This window comes from Archocentrus centrarchus, chromosome 16 (genome assembly GCF_007364275.1).
Source record: "Archocentrus centrarchus isolate MPI-CPG fArcCen1 chromosome 16, fArcCen1, whole genome shotgun sequence".
Taxonomy (NCBI): domain Eukaryota; kingdom Metazoa; phylum Chordata; class Actinopteri; order Cichliformes; family Cichlidae; genus Archocentrus; species Archocentrus centrarchus.
The window spans coordinates 20,794,605-20,819,789 of record NC_044361.1 but is presented as its reverse complement, the minus strand read 5'-3'; the positions used below and the strand labels follow the sequence as shown (position 1 = coordinate 20,819,789).

Here is a 25,185-nt window from a genome sequence, read left to right as displayed (position 1 = left end):
ACTTGAATTTATGGAATGAAAGTCTGAATGTATGGAATGAAAATCTGTATATGGAATGAAACTTGAATATATTGAATGAAAGTTTAAATAATTTAATTTATGGAATGAAACTTGAATATACTGAATGAAATTTGAATATATAGAATGAAAGTCTGAATATATAGAATGAAACTTAAATATGTTGAATGAATATTTGAAAATACTGAATTAAAACTGGCATCACAGAGGCTCTTGCACCATTTAACGTTTTCATGAGCATATCCACACAGAATCTAGTAGCAGAAATCCTAAGTAATGAGGATTAACACCCTGGCAAATGCATGTAATGGCCAACCCACTGCTAGTAGTAGTGTTCTGTATCATACTACTGATGAAGAAATGTGTTCAATGTTTCATCATGGAAGACCAAATGCAGTAAAAGTCTCACGTCAGATAGCTCCAGTGTAGCGAATGAACGTTACGCATAACATGCCTTCCAGTCTCAGGCACCCCTACAACAGGCCCTATCTAAAACCTTTGCCCTTTCACTCAAAAGGGCCCAAGACAGAAGACGCAAGAACAGAACTGAATGCATTGAAGCTACTGGTAGCAAAAGCTGCAATTTCTGAACTAATTTAACAGAGAAAGTCGGTGTGTGCTAGACTGACAGCATGTGATTATGAAGACTAAACTGTTCACAATAGTTAATTGGCTTAATTTAATCTAATCTAATAACCTTCATCTGCTAATATTTCTTAAAAGTGAAGTGACATCATTCACCTGTTACAATGCATGGTTTTTGCCAAAATCCACTTGGCCAGTGGTATGCCACTCCCAGATTGTGGCATTTGCTGGTGCTGCTGTGGTGTCTAATTTACTATGACTTAAACTGCTATGTTAAACTGCATGTATGTATGGTTTCTTCCTTTAGGATGAAGGCCTTGAGTTCAGGCCTCCAGTTGACGCCACCACAAAGGTATGCACATGGGACCCCATTTGGGCTATCTCTTTCCAAATAAGGAACTGACCATACATCCATATGCTAAACAACTTTATGATCGGTTGAAGTTGCTTTCCATACCTATATATGGTAAAAGTCAGGAATGTGGGAGTTGGCCGGAGAGGAACAGTATATAACCTTTGTTAACCCGCTTTTGAAATGAGTTAGGACGATTGACTTTTGCCACTCCCAGACGACTCCAGTAGCGTCTGTTTGACACTGTCTGTTTTGCAATAAACTCTGTATATTCATTAATACTTTGTCAGCGAGTTTTTTTCTTCAAGAACACACCCATCAAAGATACAGCACTGCAATGCCAACTGGCCAATCAATCTTGTACTTAGAGCTTGTTTCTGTGCTGCCATGATTAGTGCCTCTGTGCTATCTTTCAGCCCAGCTTTGTCTAGCAATCAGTAGGATTTTTCTGTATCAGCCATTTCTTCTATCTGCCGGTGGTACATGCTGTGTGGGGGCCTGTCCTTCCATGATGGTTCCTGTTCTTGCTCCTCTTCTTTCTCAGGTTTCTGCTGCCTGAGGTATTCACTAAGCAAATGATCACTTGTGGCCATCTTCCTCATGTACGCATGGATCTTTGTTGTTTCATCTAGGATAGTCGTTCTGACACTCACTCAGTCCTCGGCCTCCTTCCTGTTAACCCTACAGCACCGAGCGCCGATGGACCTGTTGTCTGCCCTTACCTGCCGTGAACACATGGTTTTCTCTGAGTGCAACCAATTGCATTCAGAAGTTGCCTGATGACTGTTAATGACTAAAAACAGTGCACCTGTGTGTAATCTAATCTCAGTACAAATGCAGCTGCTCCGTGACAGCCTCAGAGGTTGGTTAAGAGAATATTGGGGAGTAAACAGCATCATGAAGTCCAAAGAACACAGCAGACAGGTCAGGAATAAGGTTGTGGAGAAGTTTAAAGCAGGCAGGTGGCGGAATCTGTCCACAGGACAACTATTAGTTGTGCACTGCACAAATGTGGTCTTTATGGAAGAGTGGCAAGAAGAAAGCCATTGTTAAAAGAAAACCATAAAAAGTCCCTTTTGCAGTTTGCCAGAAGCCATGTTGGGGACACAGCAAACATGTGGAACAAGGTGCTTTGGTCAGATGAGACCAAAATTGAACTTTTTGGCCAAAATGCAAAACGCTATGTGTGGCGGAGACTTAACACTGCACATCACTCTGAACACACCATCCCCACTGTCAAATATGGTGGTGGCAGCATCATGCTTTGGGGCTGCTTCTCTTCAGCAGCGACAGGTAAGTTGGTCAGAGTTGATGGGAAGATGGATGGAGCCAAATACAGGGCAATCTTGGAAGAAAACCTGTTGGAGTCTGCAAAAGACTTGAGACTGGTGCGGAGGTTCACCTTCCAGCAGGACAACGACCCTAAACGTAAAGCCAGGACTACAATGGAATGGTTTAAAACAAAACATATTCATGTGTTAGAATGGCCCAGTCAAAGTCCAGACCTAAACCCAATCGAGAATTTGTGGCAAGATCTGAAAACTGCTGTTCACAAACGCTCTCCATCTAATCTGACTGAGCTTGAGCTGTTTTGCAAAGAAGAATGAGCAAAAATTTCAGTCACTAGATGCGCAAAGCCGGTGGAGACATACCCTAAAAGACTTGCAGCTGTAATTGCAGCAAAAGGTGGTTCCACAAAGTATTGACTCAGGGGGGCTGAATACTTTTGCACACTGCACTTTTCAGTGTTTTATTTGTAAAAAATGTTTTGAATCATGTATAATTTTCTTTCCACTTCACAATTGTATACCACTTTGTGTTGGTCTTTCACATTAAATTCCATCCATCCATCCATCCATCCATTTTCTTCCGCTTATCCGGGGCCGGGTCGCGGGGGCAGAAGCCTAAGCAGAGAAGCCCAGGCTTCCCTTTCCCCAGCCACCTCCTCCAGCTCATCCGGAGGGACCCCAAGGCGTTCCCAGGCCAGCCGAGATACATAATCTCTCCAGCGTGTCCTGGGTCTACCACGGGGCCTCTTCCCGGTGGGACATGCCCGGAACACCTCACCCAGGAGGCGGCCAGGAGGCATCCTAATCAGATGCCCGAGCCACCTCAACTGGCTCCTTTTGATGTGGAGGAGCAGCGGCTCTACTCTGAGCCCCTCCCGGATGGCCGCACTCCTCGCCCTATCTCTAAGGGAGAGGCCAGCCACCCTTCGAAGGAAACTCATTTCTGCCGCTTGTATTCGCGATCTTATTCTTTCGGTCACTACCCAAAGCTCGTGACCATAGGTGAGGGTAGGAACGTAGATAGACCGGTAAATCGAGAGCTTCGCTTTTACGCTAAGCTCCCTCTTCACCACGACGGACCGGTGCAGCGTCCGCATCACTGCAGAGGCAGCCCCGATCCGCCTGTCGATCTCCCGTTCCCTTCTCCCATCACTCGTGAACAAGACCCCGAGATACTTGAACTCCTCCACTTGAGGCAAGGACTCGTTCCTGAGCCGGAGATGGCACTCCACTCTTTTCCGGCTGAGGACCATGGCCTCAGACTTAGAGGTGCTGATTCTCATGCCAGCCGCTTCACACTCGGCTGCGAACCGTTCCACTGCGAGCTGGAGGCCCCCCCCTGATGAAGCCAACAGAACCGCAACATCTGCAAAAAGCAGAGATGAGACTCTGAGGCCACCAAGGAAGAAGCCTTCCGCCACCTGGCTACGCCTAGAAATTCTGTCCATAAAAATTATGAACAGAATCGGTGACAAAGGGCAGCCCTGACGGAGTCCAACACCCACAGGAAACGAATCCGACTTATTACCGGCTATACGGACCAAGCTCTCACTGTGGTTGTACAAGGACTGAATGGCCCGCAACAATGGGCCAGACTCCCCATACTCCCGCAGAACCTCCCAAAGGACACCCCGAGGGACACGGTCGAATGCCTTCTCCAAGTCCACAAAGCACATGTAGACTGGTTGGGCAAACTCCCACGCACACTCGAATATCCTTGAGAGGATAAAGAGCTGGTCCAGCGTTCCACGACCAAGACGAAAACTGCATTGTTCCTCCTGAATCCGAGGTTCGACTAACGGACGCACCCTCCTTTCCAGCACCCTGGCATAGACCTTACCGGGGAGGCTGAGGAGTGTGATCCCCCGAAAGTTGGAGCACACCCTCCGGTCTCCCTTCTTAAAGATGGGGACCACCACCCCGGTCTGCCAATCCAATGGCACTGCCCCAGATCTCCACGCGATGTTGCAGAGTCGTGTCAACCAAGACAGCCCTACAACATCCAGAGCCTTCAGGAACTCAGGGCGAATCTCGTCCACCCCAGGGGCTCTGCCACCAAGGAGTTGTTTAACTACCTCAGTGACCTCACCCCCAGTGATGGTCAAGTCATCCCCATCCCATCACCATCACATTAAATTCCAGTGAAATATATTTATCTTTCTGGTTGTAATGTGACAAAATATGGAAAAGTTCAAGGGGTATGAATACTTTTGCAAGCCACTGTAGGTGTTGTAGTCCCTCAGTGTGCCTGCTAGGTGGGATATCCTTTTCTGACACATTGTCCAAGTAGCACATGGTGTGAGAAGAAGGTAAGAATAATTGCCCTAGTAATCATTTAAAATACTAAACAAAAACAAATATATGAGCGTTTATGAAGTTGTAGAGAGGGATTTTTCATTTTCAGAAATTCAGGTTTTCTTTTCGTTGCCTCAGGGCAACGTTGAGGGAGACTTTATAGGCTTGGGCTTAGGGTACCTTAGGTAAGGTAAGGTAACCCTAACACTCAAAAAAGTGGTACCACTGCCTTTCCTTTGATATACATGGCAGTGATGACATACTGGCTGCTCTACAGACTGGACTGGACTGAGAATGGGATGACAAAAAGTAACCACATGTATGTGTATGGATTCAAATCCTAAATTGCACAAAGTCTGTGCAAATCCAAAAAAAGAAAGCAAGACAGGGCAAACCAGAGGTGGGATATCTAAAAAGTATGAAGACAAGAGGAAGTAGCAGGGATCCATGGCCCCAGTATTGTTCCAAAATAGTAATGTTGCCATTTACACTTGGCACAGTGCAGTCAGGCAAGGCAGAGGACCCCAAAGCAGGACACCCAAGGCAAAAGCTTCTCTTAGGATTAAAACTTTATTTACTGGAGTATAACAAGGACATACTAGACAGGAGCCGGCAGCACAAACTTCAGCTCCAAAACTAGACTTGACTGACTACTTGGCATGGACATAAAACATGAAGACCAGGACATCAAACAATGACCTGACAGGGTGCTAACAAGAACACAGACAATATATACACACTGGGTAATGAGGGGAGTGACAACAGGTGGGATCACAGATTAATATAATTTCAGAAATGAGACAAAGGGAAGCAAAACTAAACACTAAATACAGGGGAAACAAGACTGTCACAATAAAACAGGAACTAACTAAACGTGGCGTACGCAGATTGACACACAGGAAATCTAAACATGAGCGAAACAAATCTAAACACAACACACAGGGAAACACCAGGAAGTCAAACTAAACGCAAGACAAGAGACAAGGGACAAAGACAGGAGAACAAAACAGACAGATAGGAATGATGACAGAAATGGTAAATGGACTAATACTCATATAGTGCTTTTCTACTCTATCTGAGCACTCAAAGCACTAATACAACATGTTTACATTTACCCATTCATACAAGCACTTCCATATGTAACTAAGCTAAGTGCTTTTTATTGACATAAGGGACATAAGGGACTGCAACATCATCTGTCTCACGGAGACATGGCTGACTCCCCTCATACCGGACCACGCCGTACAGCCGTCGGAGTTCTTCAGTGTTCATCGCACGGACAGAACGAGTGAGTCTGGAAAATCAAGAGGAGGAGGTGTGTGCCTAATGATTAATAACAACTGGTGTGACAGTAGGAATGTTGTCCTTCTGAAACAATCATGTTCACCTAACCTGGAGCTCCTAACCCTGAAATGCCGTCCCCACTACCTGCCCCGCGAGTTTACGTCGGTCATCTTCAGCGCCGTCTATATTCCACCTCAGGCGGACACAAACACTGCACTATCCGAGCTACATGAGGCTATTTCCACCTATCAGGCTAACCAGCGTGATGCGGCTCTCATCGTAGCCGGGGACTTTAACAGTGCAAACTTGAAAAAGCTGATACCGGAGTTGATTCAACACATCGACTGCCCCACCAGAGGAGAGAGGACCCTAGACCACTGCTACTCTCCATTCAAAGATGGCTACAAAGCAAAGCCTCTTCCGCCTTTTGGGAAGTCTGACCACACCTCTGTCCTTCTCATGCCGAAATACAAACAACGGCTCAGGCAGGAACCCCCTGCTGTGAGAGAAGTGACACGGTGGTCTGATCAAACAGAGGCCGCTCTGCAGGGTGCGTTGGATTCAACCGACTGGGACATGTTTCGCAGCAGCGCGGGCGGAGACATCGAGGAGTTTACGGAAACTGTTGTGGGATTTATTGGGAAAGTTGTTGAAGACACTTCACTTAGGAGGACCATCAGGACTTTTCCCAACCAGAAGCCGTGGGTGGATAAATCTGTCCGCGACGCCCTGAGGTCCCGCACCGTTGCCTACAACTCCGGCCTCGCCTCTGGGAACATGGAGGACTACAAGGTTGCATCATACAACGTCCGCAGAGCGGTGAAAGAGGCAAAACATTGCTATGGCCGCAGACTGGAACAGCAACTACAACAGTCTGACTCTAGGGGACTGTGGCAGGGACTACGCACCATCACGGACTACAAAGCACCACACACACACCCGGTGAGTGCCGACGCTTCTCTGGCTGATGAACTCAACATCTTCTTTGCGCGCTTTGAGTCGGGAAGCCGACAGCCCGCTGCGCTCCCGGCCGGAGGGGCGGAGACACTCACTGTGACGGAGCGCGACGTGAGGAGGGCGTTTAGACGTGTAAACACCAGGAAAGCGGCTGGACCAGACGGTATTAGTGGACGTGTCCTTAAGACCTGCGCTGACCAGCTGGCACCTGTGTTTACACTGATATTCAACCTCTCACTGAAACTGTGTGTGATTCCCACCTGCTTTAAAAAGTCCATCATAGTCCCTGTCCCAAAGAAACCACACCCCAGCAGCCCCAATGACTTCAGGCCCATAGCACTCACCTCTGTGGTGATGAAGTGTTTTGAGAGACTCATCAAGACATTCATCACCTCCTCACTGCCCACCACCCTCGACCCACTACAGTTTGCATACCGGCCAGACAGATCCACAGACGACGCCATATCCTTCCTCCTCCACAAGACCCTTTCACACATAGACACTGGTAAGGGGAACTATGTGAGAGTGCTGTTTGTAGATTACAGCTCAGCATTCAACACCATAGTTCCCTCCAGGCTGGTCTCTAAGCTGCTGGACCTGGGCCTGGGCCCATCCCTGTGCAGGTGGGTTCACAGCTTCCTGACCAGCAGACCGCAGGTGGTACGAGTGGGTCACCTCACCTCATCCTCCCTCACCCTCAACACTGGATCCCCCCAAGGCTGTGTGCTCAGCCCTCTGCTGTACTCACTGTACACCCATGACTGCGAGGCCACGTCAGAGTCCAACGTCATCATCAAGTTTGCTGACGACACTGCTGTTGTGGGACTAATCTCTCACAATGAGGAGACAGCCTACAGGAGAGAGGTCTCCCGCCTGGAGAACTGGTGCCAGGAGAACCACCTCCTGCTCAACGTCAGCAAAACAAAGGAACTGATCGTGGACTTCAGCAGGAAGCAGCAGAGGGACTACCATCCACTTGTCATCAGTGGTGCTGAGGTGGAAAGAGTGGACACCTTCAAATACCTGGGAGTGACCATCTCACAGGACCTGTCCTGGACTCATCACATAAACATCACTGTGAAGAAGGCCAGACAGCGTCTCTACCTCCTCAGGCGGCTGAGAGACTTCAAGCTCCCACTCAAGGTGCTCAGGAACTTTTACACCTGCACCATCGAGAGCATCATGCGTGGGAGCATCACCACCTGGATGGGAAACTGCACCAAGCAGGACTTCATGGCCCTAAAAAGGGTGGTTCGTTCAGCTGAACGGACCATCAGAACCACCCTCCCCAACCTGCAGGACATTTACACCAAGCAGTGCAGGCTGAGGGCCATGAAGATCCTAAAACAGCCCAGCCACCCTGGACACTCTCTCTTCTCCCTGCTCCCATCAGGCCGGCGTTACCGCTGCCTGAGGACTAAGACTGAAAGGTTGAAGAAGAGTTTTTACCCACAAGCCATCCGTCTGCTCAACTCTGAGCCCTAACTGGACCATTATTGCACAGTGTAAATATTATAATTTAAAAAGTGTGTATAGTGTATAGTATATAGAGTATAGTGTATAGTGTGAATTACTTTTTTTTATTTTTATTCTTCTTATTTATATGTGTGTGTATATAAGGTTGCAGGTACAAAATACATTTCACTGTGCATTGTACTGTGTATAACTGTGCATGTGACAAATAAACACTATCTTGTCTTATTGTCTAACATTCACACTCCAACACTTGCATTGGAGAGCAACTTGGGGTTCAGTATCTTGCCCAAAGATACTTTGGCATGTCACCCAGAGCAGCCAGGAATTGAACCGCCAACCTTCCGATTAGTAGGTGACCTGCTCTACGTTCGGAGCTACAGCCACCCCAGAACAGGAGGACATGGGAAATAACACAGATAAGTATAACAGAAAATCATGATTAACTAAAATCCTAATTTGTGACACAAAATGCAACTCAAAGAAACATAAGGCGCACGGGGTCGACTCCCAGGATCATGACAATTGTTGTAGAAAAATGACATGTGTTTTGTTTCACCAATAGCCCCATAAATATGCGTCTTCATTGCGATCAGAAGCAACGGAGATGTTGAAATCTGCAGTGTGCTATTTGTAGATTTATTTATGTATGTCTGTACTGAGCTAAAGCCTAGAAGAAAAAAGCATTAGAAGAAATACATTTGCTGGATAAATGAGGTAATGAAGTACAGATTAAGGACACTAAGATCACTTAAATAAGTTGCCTGTATATTTGCATACATACAACAGCTGTTCTCAGTTACAGGATTTTCTGTCTTGTATCCAATACAAAAATATCAGCCATGACCATACAGGTCATCACATATAGTTTTAGATTATTCAGATTTGGACTATGTTATCAGGACTGTGCTGTTATTAGGTGTATTTTTTGTATTTCCACATGTAGATATCTAAACCCTGCATAAACAGATGGCTGTATGACTTTAAACTCTTGAGTATTTCACTAAAACTTACAAACAAGTCCTAAAATTAGTTGATCATTTTAAATTAATTTAAGATGACCCCACTTTTCTTTCTAAGATACACATCAGCATTTATTATATTTGCGTGTCTACTTTTTCTTATGTCTTAGACTTTTTTCTCCTTTTCTTTTTCTGTAAATGCTCAGACTTTTATACTTAAGAGTTTTTTTTTTTTTAGATGAATATTGTTCCTTATTTGTTTGTACTTTTGTTCATCAATTAAGTTCACAAGCCAGCCAGATTTACTACATGAAGCACTCTGGCTTTATTCTGGCTAAGTAAAGAAGGGAGGTTATTAAGTTTATTTAGATATCTGCACATGTGGATATAAAGGGAAATGAAATGGCAGACACCACGGCTAAATAGGCACTTAAACAGGACAGGGTGGAGGTGGCACTTAGTAAAATGGGAACAAAATCACTAGTGGTATGGGAATAAAAAAGTAGCAGCACAGGTGGGACACAGGGATAAAGGGAAAGTGGAATATATAGAAAGGTTGAAGTCATATTTTTTAGGCTAAGAGTTGGTCATACAGGGTTAAATTCAACCATGTAGCTATTAGGAAAATTATAATACAGGGCAATATGGAGAATGTCACTAGAAGAAAACAGTGGAATATGTGCTATATAGAAACAAGTGTATGCAGGTATTACATTTAGGTATTTCATTGCAAGAGGGTATTAATTGCGACACTACAGTACTTCTAAGTTTTTTAATGGACACAGAAATCTTAAACAGAATTTTGGGATGAAATGTAATATTTAGCATTTCGGCGTTTCTGTCGGTGCACGAATTCTTTGTGGGATGGGAACTTCCCATCCTGCGCTGCAGATGGCGAACTCTGGAGTCTCGTAGCATCCCTCCAGCCCAGCAGGTGGCGCTGATACACCTCATTGTTGGGCTCAACCGTCGAAGAAGAAGAAGCGCGAGCTCCTGAAGAAGAAGGAGGAAGTGCTTTTGATTGTTTTCGACTTTTGGGCGTGAAACGACAGAGTAAGTTATCACATTAATCGACAATATTCATATTTTGGAAACATTTTATGACGACATTTCCCAGAATCTGGAGACCGGTGTAAGTTACAGCCACCGATTTTGTAACAGCTTCATGTTACGTCGCTAAGCTAACGAATTCTAGCGTTAGCCTGAGGTGAATTTTGAGTCATCTAAGGAACTAGCTCAACAGTCCAGCACTAAAAGGCGCAGTTATTGTTTTATAAGGAGCAATTCGTCTTAGAATCAATGGAAGATCATGTCTTTATTGTCCGTGTAACAAGCATCGCCTTATTTGTCAAAGAATTTTCATGGTTTTATGATGCTGGATCCAGATCAGCGCTGTAAGCTCTTCTGTTTTTCTTTCTGCAGCAGGATCACAATATCACTATGAACCTGGAGCGACTACCCAATGAGGAGAAACTCAGCCTTTGCAGAAAATATTATCTAGGTGAGAGCTTTAAAATTAACCCTGGTGGTCGTTTTTATTATACAATCTTCCTGCCTCTTTTTGTTTTGTTTATTTTGGATACGTGCAAGAAATATTACCAATAGTCGGCTCCAAAAGTTATGTTGGAGCAGCTGTAGATCCAGTGAGACGCATAGAAGGATGGGTTAGTTACACTGGTTGTGAGCCTTCTTTTAAGAATCTTGAACTTATGTGTCTAAATAATATTTCAGTGATTCAGTAAATGATTATGTCTTACTTTGTTTTTTTGTTGTTGTTTGTTTTTTCAGGAGGCTTTGCATTTCTCCCCTTCCTGTGGCTCGTCAATGTTGTTTGGTTTTTTCAGGAGGCCTTTGTAAAGCCAGCCTACACTGAGCAGTTACAGATAAAAACATGTGAGTGTCAGAACTTTTATTGCTGTGTTTGTGTTGCCTGGTGAGAGTCAGGAATTACTTTCCTGTCATCCAGCACACTTTCAGTATCTCAGTAGCTGTGCCACATGCTGACTTCAGACTTGGAGGATAGATATGTAACCCTACCTCCTCTTAGACTGGTTTAAGAGCCCACAAACATTTCTCTTTCGAGGAAAATCTATACAGAATTTCAAAAATCTTGAATTACAGTGGTGTCACTGTGGGTTCTTATCACAGTCATCGGTCTTTCCATCATTCATTCATCTCTCAGCTGTCTCATCTCTGTATTTCCTACGTCAGATATCTTTATCAATATTGAATGAGATAAACTTCATGTATAAAATATACAGCTCTATGCAGTACCTATTGAACAACAATTATTTACTGTAAAAAATCTATTTGTAAATATTAACTGCTAAGTTCAACACTTAATCATTCACTTTCATATACTCCCTGGCACGCTTCTGAGCAGGTGACACTTGTTCTTTGAAACAGTCTTGTTTAATATTTGATATTTTAATACTTTTGTTTGATGTCTTGTAGTTGTGCTTTGGATGTAACACTTGTAAGATTCTATTTGTTTACTCATTAACATTTTAATCCAGTAAATATCTTTCAATTCAATTCAATTTTATTTATATAGCGCCAAATCACAACAGTCGCCTCAAGGCGCTTTGTATTGTGGGTAAAACCCTATCTTTGACAAAGGTTGTCAGTGTAAATCACTTGTTCATTTTACATGTTTGCATATTAAGTGTTTTCGCATCTTCTTTATCTTGGCTCTGAAGAATTTTAGATAATACTGCAGTTTTTATAATGCACAACAAGATTAAACAGATTATTTTGGTAGGAAAAGTTGACCAAATAGATTCTGGGCTGGGCAGTTGTTTTGTTTTCTAAAGAAATCTTATTTATAAATGAGCGCTAATCAAAGATGAATATGTTTTTAATGCTATGTATTTTTACTGAAATAATTATTCAAATATGATTTATAATAATATGGCCTTGTATAGTATAATTTGGGTGCACTGGGTCTGTTTGAGATAAGAACTTAAGAAAGTCTCTATCCTTTAATTTGAAAACTAAAATTCTTCCCCGCATAAATTTCTGTTACCACTGTAGAACAAATGCTGTATATTTAATTTTAAACACACTGCCCAATAGTAGTGTATTTACAGCTTGATAAGCTGCATTGGTTTTAAAATAATGCTTTGAGCAAAGAGCCTGATGCCATACCCTTGTGCTGTTTTGATTGCAGTTTGCACAGTAACTAACTCTGCTGCTTGTTTTTCCATCTAGATGTGAAGCGTTCAGCGCTGGGGTTACTGTTATGGGTAGCAGTACTCACCACGTGGATCACTATATACCAGCACTTCAGAGCAGAGTGGGGGGAGGTGGGAGATTACCTCTCCTTTACAATTCCGCTTGGTATCCCTTGAGGCTTTTCTTTTTTTTTTTAAAGTGAGACACCTTTTCAGCAAAACTAATGATCCACTGTAATGGACCAAAGAATTTTCCTCCCTGAACATCACTGAATTATTTTGACAGTTTTCCTGGTTTCTGGTCAACTAAATCCAACTCAGTGGATGAATAAATGTTATCTGTCTTCAGAAGCTAGAAATAAAAAAGGCTGTAGGACTCAAAACCAGCGCTTGCCAAGGCATTTGAGGAAGTTCTTTGATTTTAGACTAGACTCGTTCATCTTTAGAAACAGGCAGTGTTTATGATCATAAACATTTTGTAATGATAATGCTTGATGTGGACTCTGTTAAGATAATGAACAACTCACTAATGTATTTTTCTTGTCTTTAAACTGTTTATTGTGGTATGGTATGATTGTACACTATTTTTACTTAAGTGTGAATGAATAAAAAAAAATGTCCACAATGCTGCCAAGTTACAATCTCTTCAGTCCTGTTTTTCCAGTCGTAATCTTGTTAGAATATAATTATACCACTAAAATACATAAACCTGTATAGATGTTTTTGTTATATGTGACTAGTGAGCTGTTGTCCCCATATAGAGTGTATATACTCCTCATTGTCACATACAGCAAATCTCCTAAAGCCCAGACGACCACTGGCGCCTGTTGTGAAATCCAATAACTTAAGCCCTCCAAATGTCTCCACTTCCCTGTCATCCTTTATGAGTCATAACATTGAGGGCCAATTTTAGGCACAGTCCAAGCTTAAATGACACAGCTAACAGGGGAAACGTGGCACCCATATATAACAGCTGGCTTCACTGAACTGTACCAAGAACAAAAAGCATTAACAGAGAGGGTACGCTAAATGAAACAGGAGGGCCATTTATAAAACTGACTCATGGGGAATTTTAATTAAACCTGATGTATTTGGACTGAAGTGGTTAAAAATTAGCTATATTTACTAATCTGTGCCAAATGTATGTTGTGATATTTATTTGACAGCATATTAATATATATAATGATATATACTTTTAAGGGAGCATTGTTTTTACATTAATATATTGCCAATGGTCTGAACTTTTCTCATAACTATGGGGAAGTCTGTGGTAGTACACGTGCTGTGGCATGTGTTTAGCATGCCCCTGCTGTCACTGTCTGTCTGGTGTCAACCCACAAGGGTTAATGTCGTCTTTTGAATTTATTTTTGGACAGACCTTCCTTGACAACAAACTTTAAGCACACAGCTCTTAACAGCTTTGATAATTACACATGATCAGTCTGCGTCGGTGCCACTGACTGTGTGAAAAAGCTGCGTGCTGTAACATTGATAATGGCCAATAACGATGTTAATTAACAATAAGCCTGCAACAGCTGTGTCACTCTCAAAATAATAGGCTTACATGTTTATCTGTGACCATGCTGGAACACCCAAGGGTACGCAGTCTAGAACATAACAGAAGCAAGGTGTCCCAGTATGAATTCCCAACTCATTATGCAACTCCACTATAAAACACACAGCGCAGAGCAGTCGGTCACATCCAGCACCCACAGAGTGAGAGAGCAAAGAGCCACATCCCTGGGACTCGCTGAGCCTCATTCAGGACAAGCAAGCGCCATAACCGGAGCTCTTCTTCTCCTTTTGTGCAGAGACTTTAAGCAGAGGTAACTGATGACCCTTTGTGTCTTGTGGCCTCACATGCTGTAGGCTCAGCTGCTGTTTTGTCAACTCTGATTTTTCAAACTTTCTACCAATTAGAAATGGACTTCATCTTGCCACCCACAATGCCAGCTGGTGGTATCCCATGGGAGAAAGTTTTACCACCTCTTATTCCACGGCTCAACGGGACTTACGGACAGTATAATTGGTCCCCAAAATTACTCATCCCAGAGACTGATAATGCCAGCTCTGCAGAGGTAAGCCACTTAATGTACCAAACTACAAATACAATTTATAGAATAACTTGTTTATTCCTTTTGAAATAAAAAAAAAAGGGACTCCATTATATTTGCCTGAGCTTTCAGTCTGATCTGTATCTTGTTGAAGATAAAAAAGCAACCACACTGAAACACAGTGAGGGATATCTATGTGCAGGCTGCCTAGTTATTTGAACCATTTGTAATACAGGTATTTTATTTCTGTTTAATCACGCTTAATGTGTTGAATCGTGTTGTTAGGTGACCTGTGATGACAGCGGCTTTACAGTTCATGTTGACGTAAAACATTTCAACCCAGAGGACCTGATTGTTAAAGTCATAGGAGACTTTGTGGAAGTGCAAGGAAAGCATGAAGAGAAAAAGGTTAGTATGCTGAGGTACACGGCTAGATTTGTTTCCCCATTTTTGTTTACGTTTTTGTGTCATCCACCTCACTTTATCTCTTTTACGTTAGAAGAACGGTCCTGGATTTACAACACGGCAGTTTAACCGCCGTTACCGTATTCCAAAGGAAGTGGACACTATGGCTTTGGAGTCAGCGGTCTCTCCAGATGGGATCCTCATCATATCTGCACCTATGCTGCAAGCTCAGAACTCCACACCTCTTACCTAATTGCATTAATACCCCAAACTGAAATTTCTGCCATCTTTACCATATATGAAAATAAATCAACAGAAGCATTTATGACCACACAGCCAAGCAGCAGTAACTTCAAACACCTGCACTCACAGCAGTACCCGGTGTGCCAAAACACACATTTGTTCTGTTCCTGGCACTGTTCTAATATTCCTTGCACTCCAAGGTTTGTATATACTGCTCTGCTAATACTCACTCTCAACTAATGTTCCAAGTAACCACTCTACTTTGTAAATATTCACTGTTAACATTTTAAACTGCTGATTTATGTGTGCAACTTTTGTCCATGCACAGTGTTGTGAATAATAATCCACCAAGACGGATCTTCAACCTCTTTAATGTAGAAACATTTCCTCAAAAAAAAATTAACTTTATTTCTTTATAAAATAATAAAAAACCCCAATGTGACTACACCCCAAGTGCCTCTTGCTATTATTCAAGTAACTTGTTGCTTTTCCAGGAATTCATCCAAGAGGGAGTCCACTTCACTAAGAAGAAAAATACATTTTATTTTTATGGAAATTGACTTGCTGTATTCACATGATTGTAATTTGATTTCACTGAATTTTAATAATGCATTAATTCTATAAATATAAATAGGAAACTGTGATAATTTAATTCCATTTTACCCGATCTGCTCCTTCACCCATTTTCTCTGTTTGCGAAGAACTTGTAGCAAAGGATCATCTTCAAACTCTTTTTCATCAGAATCTGAAATAAAGGGAACAGACAAGGAGAGGACAGATACCATAATATGATTACAAGCCTATATAAAGAGGACCAAGGCAACAGTTTACATCTATTTAATTCTCTTAACATGGGAACAGGGAGTGGTAACAATCATACAAGCATTACAAACCTTATTAGGAAAAAAAAAAGTTGTAGGGGTTTTGATCTAAAAGGTTTAAATGTGGGAACTGGCATCTATTTATGTATTCACTGCAGCTACCTAATGGGTAGATGGCTGGAGTCTTTTGCTACCATAAGCTTACCCTCGGCCTCTTGCAGCAGCTGTGAAATGACCTCCATAGAGTTCAGCGCATTGTTTAGAGGTGCTGGGGATTGTGAAGGTGCAGAGACAGCAGAGGGAGGAGAAGCCGCTGAAACAGGAACCCTTTGTACAGAAGATGAATGCACCGTAGGAAACAACACCTCTGAAACTACCTGCCAAGGTCCAGTGAGAACACCCCAGTTAATGCAGATTGTAATTAATATCACCACATTCAACCATATGATCAGCTTGGCATCTAAAAATGTGTCCATGTGCTGTGAAGATAGGCCTAGTTTTTTAAAAAATATTTCAATACAGTCCATCTCCTAAAGACAAGATAACTATCTTTTAGATCTGACAGTCACCTTAAAAATAAAAAATAAACTAATATTAAGATTTGTGAACACTCATTAATTGCTGAAGTTTGAGAATAAACACATAGCTTCTTTTAATTTATCAAATATAGTGCTGGCAGGTTACAAAATTCAGATAACAGGAAAAACAGAGACCAAACATGCACACAGCGTATCTGGCTTCAAGATGTATTTGCTTACGTTAAACATGTTAGGAAACATGAAACAAAACAACATGCGAAATGGTGCAAACAACAAAAAATTATGCAGTTTGCATAATTTACTGACCTGTCCTAAGGCACTGTGGATGGGAGATTGTGGTGGTCCATGATGACCAGCACAGCCTTTACTAGGAAACTCCTGGCTTCTCTCTGGTTGCTGCTGCTCTTTACATGATGTGACCTTTTTGGGATGTTTTTGATTTGATGAACTCCTGTTTGTACAGCAAAATCTCACACAATGTTAACAGTTTATACCAAACACATATTTTAAGCGTTCACATTCTTAAATAGTGTCCGTGTTTCAATAATTCACCTTGCTGATTTCTTTTGCTGTCTGACGGGCACTGCTTGGTCTTTCCCATTCATCTCAGACTCTGTCCCTGTTTTCTTTTGCCTGTTCCTCTCACATATTTTTTGGTGATCAGGCCACTCTCTCTCAGATGAAGCGGGTGGAGTGAATGACACACGTTCACAAACAGGCAAATCTCTGAATTTATTTATTGAGCTTTCGGGGACTTGGGTCTTTTTATGAGCAACTTTGGTTTGTGACTCGTCCAACCTTTGTGAAATGCTCTGGTGTGTTCTGGCATGAGATGACTGGATGGGACATGGCAAAACGTCGCAGAGTAAATGCATGTGTGCAGGAACATGGGCGATGCTCTGCGGTTGAAAGACTGAACCAGAAACAGCAGTGGCGGGGAATGGAGGAGCTGCGGCACAGGATCTGTGGGCCTCTGTGGTTTCTGGCTGGGGAGCAGTGATGTGTGGATGAGCATCTCTTTGCGAGAATTGAGGAGGTTGAGTACCCTGCTGTTCCTGAAGAGGAAATTAATGTCATTAAGTAAATCTGAAACACGTCTTGAGCAAAGAATATGGATTATGTATCAAACAGTTTGATTCCAACCTTGTGAACTTGTTCAATAACTGAGGGATAGCTTAACTTCGGGGCCTGCCGGCTAAACATATAAGGACTAGAAGCCTGCACAGACAGAGGCTGCTCTCTGGCTTGCTCCATCTTCCTCCTTAAACGCCACTGGAACAATATGTCTTCTTCTGGACGGGTAGGGGGCACCAAAGAAGGGATGACAGATTTTTGGGAGGACACAGCATGAGCAGAGTCTGAGCTGGCCTTTGCTGTAAATGTTAAAAACATGTTTAAAAACACTGCTGTAAGCAAAATAGCATCTGTCTATAAACTCTGTCAGCACACTCTTCCCTTACCAATAGTATTCTTTATAAAACTAGGAATCAAAGGTTGTTTTACTGGCTCATCTATACTGAAGGGAGAAGAGAAATCTGAGCATCCCAGACCCTCTGAGCTGACAGGGATGGATCCATCACTGACAGAATATTCACTGTTACACAGACATAAAAAAGTTAATTACAACTGAAACATTTATCTGTAATGTTGCTCACTGGTCTTCATACCCTCTGAGAAGTAGTCTGCTGGCCTTTTCTTGGAGGTGCAGGATCTCCATGTCATCAAATTCAACCTGGGATGTGTCGGACAAAAGCTGAGAAACAAATAAATTTTTCATATAAAGACTTTCAATACTGTGTAAGACAAACAACAAAAAAAAGTTTGCAGGATTTTAATTACAAGGGTGATGCTTTTGTTATGAACAGGCTAAACAACCGGTGAAATGTGGTTGCATAAACTGTGGCTTCCCAGGCATTCAATCAACACACAGCCCTCCAAATAGAGTGTGGTGCTGCAAATGTTTATATGTAAACTTAGTTGGAATAAAGTGTTGCTTCTGCAGATAATCAGGATCCCAGGCACCCTGGACATACCTGGTATAAATCAAGGCATGATGTAAACCCCATGATGTAAACCATTATGACAGCATACACAAACAACAAAGACTGAATAATAGGTGCCCCCCCCCTTCTTTTGTAGCTGTTATTTTTTTTTTTTCCAAGAAATAAAAACAAAAGAATATACTGTGGCTCATTTTTTACCAAGCTCACAAATACAACTCACACTATTGGATCCTCTGCATGGAGAAGGGGTTCTGTTATGGTGACGCTGTGCAGATGGACTGTAAATGGCAGGATCCTGGTCCTCTTTCAGAAGTTGGATAATATCTGTTCAGAGGAATGGAAGTCAGGGAAAGAGTCTCTAGGATTGGTAACAGTGAATAAAAATACAGGAATGACTGAAAATATGCTGCACCTTTTTCTGTTTTAGTTGGTGTTGAACTGGTGGGTGATGAATGTGACATCCACCAAAAAGGTACCTGCTCCTCTCCACTGGCAGAAGCCACCTGCTGGCGCTCGTCTCGACTCTGTGGCCGACCATGGCGAAAACGTTCTATGTATCTGGCAAAGCAAAGGCCAGATTTATCATTTACAAAATTAAATAAAAAGAACCAGGGTCACCATGATATTGTCATGTTTAATCATGCAATGCATCATGCAAAACTACCCTTTTCACTACAAAACAATTTCTTAGCTCTGTTTAAGGAAATGACACAAGGCATTAGACATACTTTGCCAGCACTGAATCCTCCTGACCTCCTAGAACTTGGGAAACAGTGGATTTCCCTGGTCTTGCAGACTGTTTGGGTTCCTCCATGTCAGATGGGGCAGTATTTATACCAGGAGAAGGTCCAAAAACAGTGGAAGGCCCGGACTTTGCAAGAACAGGTTGTCCGTCAATAGATGAAAAATGTCCATGCTTCTTAGTCGGCTGCTGCCTCTCTCGGTTTAGAGTATGCAACTGTGTTCTGGATTGCTGGTTTAAACGTACAGGACTTAGAGTCTACAAAAAGAATGAAGAATGAATACACCACAGTGAGAATATGTTTCATCTTGCAGTATATTAAGTCTGACTTTAAAACATACTGTTTTTTTCTCGTTCTTTGACAGGGGTTGGTTCCTGGATGGGTGGTAGTGTGCCCTTCTCACTTTGGATGCTGGTGGAAAGGGATTCTGCGTTGTAAACACAGATCCGCTGTAAGAACAACACATATTACTAACTATTACTTTTTTCATTTAGGCTACTAAAATGTTTCATTAGATCCTCACCTGGATTTCATAGCAACTTTTGAAGGTGACCGATGAGGCATCAACGACCGCAGGATACAGTTCTTGTTTCAACGTGGGTTTGGTTTACATCGTGCACTGGCGTGTTTATATCTGAGTGGGTTAAGTAAAACTAGAAAAAGCATTTCCTGAAGAAAATGCACTGTGAATGCTGCATGCTGAAAGATTGGAGCTGAAATGCCAAGAAAGGCTTCAAACAGCTAGAACTTTATTTGCTGAATGAGCTTCAATAAACTGCTGAATACCTGAACTGCTGAACTGTTGAATACCTGAACTGCTGAACTGCTGAATTGCTGAACTGCTGAATACCTGAACTGCTGAATTGCTGAACTGCTGAATTGCTGAATACCTGAATTGCTGAACTGCTGCATTGCTGAACCGCTGAATTGCTGAACTGCTGAATTGCTGAACTTCTGAATACCTGAACTGCTGAACTGTTGAATACCTGAACTGCGGAATTGCTGAACTGCTGAATTGCTGAACTGCAGAATACCTGAACTGCTGAATTGCTGAACTGCTGAATTGCTGAATACCTGAATTGCTGAACTGCTGAATTGCTGAACCGCTGAATTGCTGAACTGCTGAATTGCTGAACTGCTGAATTGCTGAATTGCTGAACTGCTGAATTGCTGAACTGCTGAGAAAACTGCTGAACAGCTGCTAAACTGCTGACCAGCTGTTAATAATGCTTCAAACAGCTGAAAATTTATTTGCTGAATGATTGGAGCTGAAATGCCAAGAAAGGCTTCAAAGAGCTGAAACTTTATTTGCTGAATGAGCTTCAATGAACTGCTGAATTGCTGAACTGCTGAGTACCTGAACTGCTGAATTGCTAAACTGCTGAATTGCTGAACTGCTGAACAGCTGTTAAAAATGCTGAACAGGTGTTAAAACTGCTGAAAGGCTGTTAATAATGCTTCAAACAGCTGAAACTTTATTTGCTGAATGATTGGAGCTGAAATGCCAGGAAATGCTTCAGAGCTGAATTCTGATTGGCTGAAAGAGTTAAAGCAGCTGACAAATGCTGAAAATGAATTTTAAATGCAAAACAGCTAAAATTGTCAAGAAAGTAACTACATTAAATTCGATTTGCTTAAAGGGCAGAAAAACAACCTGAAGAAATTTTAACGGCAGCTGAAGAAAAACCATAAAAGACATTGAAATGGGTAAAATGGGCCACCATGAGTGAGATGGCTATGGCAGCTGATGACCTTGGGCCATTTTTCCTGTTCAAGTTTCTCTAACTTAAGTGCAATACCTATGTGCAACCAGTAGGTGAGCACAGGGTTGGCGAAGAGTTAGAAGATTTCTTTCTTAAATTAAGTTTGTTTAATTGCCACTCACTATAAAGAGATGTGAAAGTTAAAAAAATGATAAATGCCTAGAGACATTTAAACTGCAGCTGAACAAAAACCATCAAAGATATTGAAAGGGCACCACCATGACTCAAGTGGTTATGGCAGTAAATGATGATGGCCCATTTTTCATGTTTAAGGTGTTCCCACTTTGTCTAAATTAAATGCAGCTTTTCTCTGTAACCAGTAGGTGATCACATGAATTGTCAGAAGCTACAAGGTCTTTAATTGTAGTTCATGAATTTAACAAGTATTGAATGCCAAGAATCAGCCTGAAGAAATTTAAACTGGAGTTAAAGAAAAACCGTAATCATATTGAGAAGTTAAATCCAAGTTTAGTACTGTAGTTTAATATCTTGCAACTGAAGGCTTTCAGCTGAATTGCTGTCATTCCTGAAATATTTGGGAATGTTGTTGAAAATGTTAAAATACAATGAATGATTCTCCTAAACATGGAGGAGAATGAAAGTGCAGAAAATTGTGGACAGAATGAATCTGCTGTTGTGGCAGCCAATGGGAGGAGCCACAGAAGCAGGGACTTATGGGAGTGTTCATGCTGATGTTTGCGAGTTTTAGGTATTGGTCTTTATCAGTTATTCAGTGAAGTTTTGTTGGTTTCACTGTGATTGTTGGTTTGTGATGTCAATGTGATGTCAATATGTTGTTATTCAGTGTGGCTGATAATGGGCCACCATGACTGAAGTGGCTATGGCAGCTGATGACCTCTGCCCATTTTTCCTGTTCATACCATTCTGACATTGTGTCATCAAAGCTGCTGCTTCTCTGGTTAACCACTAGAGTGAATGCAGTCACAGCAAATTAAAGCAACAAGATTTTTTTTTTTTTTTTTTTTTTTTTTTGTTCAGCTGAAATTTGCTAAAGTGTTAATATAAAAATTTTTAAAGGGTCAAATGGCTTGAAGAAACAAACACACACTAAAACTTTGTGCTAAACATGAAGGAGAAATAAGGTGCAGAAAACTGAAAAAAATTAAATATCTTTGAATATGAAGAGATTTAAAGTTCCAAACCCAATGGAAAATCTTTTAAGTTTGGGGTAAAGTGGGACTTGAACCTGCTCTCTCTGCATTCATGGTCCAGGGTTTCTACCACTCAGCCAACAGGAGTCTCATACAAGCAGTGAGGTTTGCATGCATACATATTGGAGAGCTCCTCCAAGCTGAATGCTTGTAGATGAATGATTGGAGCTGAAATGCCAGGAAATGCTTCAGAGCTGAATTCTGATTGGCTGAAAGAGTTAAAGCAGCTGACAAATGCTGAAAATGAATTTTAAATGCAAAACAGTTGAAATTGTCAAGAAAGTAGCTAAATTAAACTTGATTTGCTTAAAGGGCAGAAGAACAGCCTGAAGAAATTTTAACAGCAGCTGAAGAAAAACCATAAAAGACATTGAAATGGGTAAAATGGGCCACCATGAGTGAGATGGCTATGGCAGCTGATGACCTTGGGCCATTTTTCCTGTTTAAGTTTGTGTAATCAAAGTGCAATTCCCATGTGTAATCAGTAGGTGAGCACAGGATTGCCAAAGAGTTAAAAGATCTCTTTCTTCTTCAACTCAAGTTTGTTTAATTATCCCTCACTATAAAAGGTTGTATTAAAAAAAAAACAATAAAGCCTGAAGACATTTAAACTGCAGCTAAAGAAAAACCAGAGAAGATATTAAAAGGGCACCACCATAACTCAAGTGGCTATGGTAGCAGATGACCATGGTCCATTTTTCATGTTTAAGCTCTTCCCGTTTTGTCTAAATTAAATGCAGCTTCTCTGTGTAAGCAGTAGGTGATCACATGAATTGCCAGAAGCTACAAGGTCTTTAATTGTAGTTCATGAATTTGACAAGTATTGAATGCCAAGAATCAGCCTGAAGAAATTTAAACTGGACTTGAAGAAAAACCGTGAAACATATTGAGAAGTTAAATCCAAGTTTAGTACTGTAGTTTAATGTCTTGCAACTGAAGGCTTTCAGCTGAATTGCTGTCATTCCTGAAATATTTGGGAATCTTGTTGCAAATGTTAAAATACACTGAATGATTCTCCTAAACATGAAGAAGAATGAAAGTGCAGAAAATTGTGGACAGAATGAATCTGCTGTTGTGGCAGCCAATGGGAGGAGCCACAGAAGCAGGGACTTATGGGAGTGTTTATGCTGATGTTTGGGGGTTTTAGTTATTGGTGTTTATCAGTTATTCAGTGATGTCTTGTTGGTTTCAGTGTGATTGTTGGTTTGTGATGTCAATGTGTGGTTATTGAGGGTGGCTGATAATGGGCCACCATGACTGAAGTGGCTATGGTAGCTGATGACCTCTGGCCATTTTTCCTGACCATGCTGTTCTGACTTTGTGTTATTAAAACTGCTGCTTCTCTGGTTAACCACTAGGGTGAGCGCAGTCACAGCAAATTAAAGCAACAACTTCTTTTTTTTTTTTTGTTTACCTGAAACTTGCTAAAGTGTTAATCTAAAAAGTTTTATAGGGTCAAATGGCTTGAAGAAACAAACACACACACACAAACTTTGTGCTAAACATGAAGGAGAAATAAGGTGCAGAAAACTGTGAAAAAAGTGAGTTAAATATCTTTGAATATGAAGAGATTTAAAGTTCCAAACCCAATGGAAAATCTTTTAAGTTTGGGGTAAAGTGGGACTTGAACCTGCTCTCTCTGCTTTTTCTGCATTCATGGTCCAGTGTTTCTACCACTGAGCCAACAGGAGTCTCATACAAGCAGTGAGGTTTGCATGCATACATATTGGAGAGCTCTCCCAAGCTGAATGCTTGCAAATGCGCCAATTGAAAACACCTGCGAGGTGCACTGCTTACCTGCTGAGGTGCGTGCACTCTGGCCAAATTTGACTCGGCGCAACTGTCAAATAAGTGCTTCTAAATCAAAAACCGTAGCTCCTATCAAAATCATTTTTGAACTGTGAGCACCACAAGGACCTGCTCTAAACAGTGGTGTCATTTTTATTTTCCTGGGCTCAAAAGTGTGGTTGTGGGAGCAGTTTAAAAAAGGTGCTCATTTCTGCTTTGGAGAAAATCACCTCTCAGAAATTACTATGGAGGTTAATGAAGGAGTTGGAAGGTACTCTCTCTGTTTGAATGCTTACAGTTTAAAAAGTGTACATTTGACAGGGTTTAAAGACACATTTTTTGAAAGTAGAGAAGCAGCTCTACATTTTGAGCAAAAAATCATGGCTGTAGAGTGAAGAGTGTGGACACAGCGGCAGTTTAGAAATAAATTTTCCATCTGAAAGTTTTGAAGTCTCCCACTCTACTAATCAGGCTCCCACTCTAGCAAATGCAATACACAACCATTATAAACTCTGAAACGCCTGAAAAACATCCTCAAACTTAAATGCTCACTGTGCTTAAACCGGAAAAGATTTTAAAACACAAAGTAATAGCTGAATAGCTGAAAGGCTTGGCTTCATTTTAAAGCTTAAATGGTTTCTCTAGCTTAAGGTATGCTGAAGTTATTAGCTTTCAAAGCCTGAAAGGATTTTTAAAGGATTTGAAACTTCCCCATTCATTTTCAATGGGGCTAAAAATTCAGAAAAATATTAATATAAAATCAATGCTTAAAGATTTGAACCAGAAAAGTAATAGCCCACTTCTCCTGAAGAAGCTGAACGTTTTGATACCTTAATTATTTTTGTAGCTTAAGCGGTTTTTGAGTTTTTAGCGGTCAAAAAACGTACGGAAGAACATATAATAATAATAATAATAAATAATAAAGATTACAAGAACAATACTGTGAATGCTTGCAGCATTCACAGTAATAAAAGACAATGACTGCCTTCTCTTCCGAGTTTACTTACCCAGGCAGAGAGTTACATCAAACTCCACAAATTCCTCTTTAAGATGCAAATTACGCAAGTCGGGCAGGCCCTGTGAGGCTCTATTCATCATTCAAATTTAAACACCTGACGGAAAACATTATAACCTTGCTCTTATTTTACAAATCCGGCGTACATTCTCGATCAAACTCGGGAGCCTCTGTTGTGTATGCTGAACGTTATTTACTACACCGTATACAGCCAATAGAGAACGAGTTAAAAATGACGGACATAACATTTG

The 25,185-nt window shown here is 41.6% G+C and overlaps 3 protein-coding genes across 6 annotated transcripts; 2 read left to right on the top strand and 1 right to left on the bottom strand.

The window, feature by feature from the left end:
- The first annotated feature begins 10,172 nt into the window (after window positions 1-10,172).
- On the top strand, window positions 10,173-13,013 carry psenen (presenilin enhancer, gamma-secretase subunit). The gene is made up of 4 exons (XM_030749048.1): window positions 10,173-10,268; window positions 10,638-10,716; window positions 11,004-11,108; window positions 12,426-13,013. The coding sequence occupies exons 2-4, from the start codon at window positions 10,656-10,658 to the stop codon at window positions 12,563-12,565; spliced, it is 306 nt and encodes a 101-aa protein (XP_030604908.1). The 5' UTR covers window positions 10,173-10,268; window positions 10,638-10,655; the 3' UTR covers window positions 12,566-13,013.
- A 1,049-nt stretch (window positions 13,014-14,062) lies between these two features.
- Window positions 14,063-15,517, top strand: hspb6 (heat shock protein, alpha-crystallin-related, b6). Of its 2 annotated transcripts, none has more exons than XM_030749046.1 (4): window positions 14,063-14,214; window positions 14,309-14,466; window positions 14,728-14,850; window positions 14,945-15,517. In XM_030749046.1, exons 2-4 carry the CDS (start codon window positions 14,311-14,313, stop codon window positions 15,098-15,100), a joined length of 435 nt encoding a protein of 144 aa, XP_030604906.1. In that variant the 5' UTR covers window positions 14,063-14,214; window positions 14,309-14,310; the 3' UTR covers window positions 15,101-15,517. The 2 variants fall into 2 exon arrangements, with proteins under 2 accessions (XP_030604906.1, XP_030604905.1); XM_030749045.1 differs by having other exon boundaries at window positions 14,942-15,516.
- Window positions 15,458-25,161, bottom strand: proser3 (proline and serine rich 3). 3 transcript variants are annotated; one of them, XM_030749034.1, is made up of 14 exons: window positions 24,927-25,161; window positions 19,720-19,830; window positions 19,537-19,645; window positions 19,182-19,453; window positions 18,866-19,011; window positions 18,674-18,777; window positions 18,118-18,203; window positions 17,911-18,044; window positions 17,594-17,823; window positions 17,003-17,505; window positions 16,757-16,901; window positions 16,117-16,288; window positions 15,754-15,835; window positions 15,458-15,612 (listed from the first exon to the last, which is right to left on the bottom strand). In XM_030749034.1, exons 2-14 carry the CDS (start codon window positions 19,758-19,760, stop codon window positions 15,561-15,563), a joined length of 2,076 nt encoding a protein of 691 aa, XP_030604894.1. In that variant the 5' UTR covers window positions 19,761-19,830; window positions 24,927-25,161; the 3' UTR covers window positions 15,458-15,560. The 3 variants fall into 3 exon arrangements, with proteins under 3 accessions (XP_030604894.1, XP_030604893.1, XP_030604896.1); XM_030749033.1 differs by having other exon boundaries at window positions 19,720-19,849; window positions 24,888-25,160; XM_030749036.1 differs by having other exon boundaries at window positions 25,052-25,120.
- Window positions 25,162-25,185: the final 24 nt, after the last annotated feature.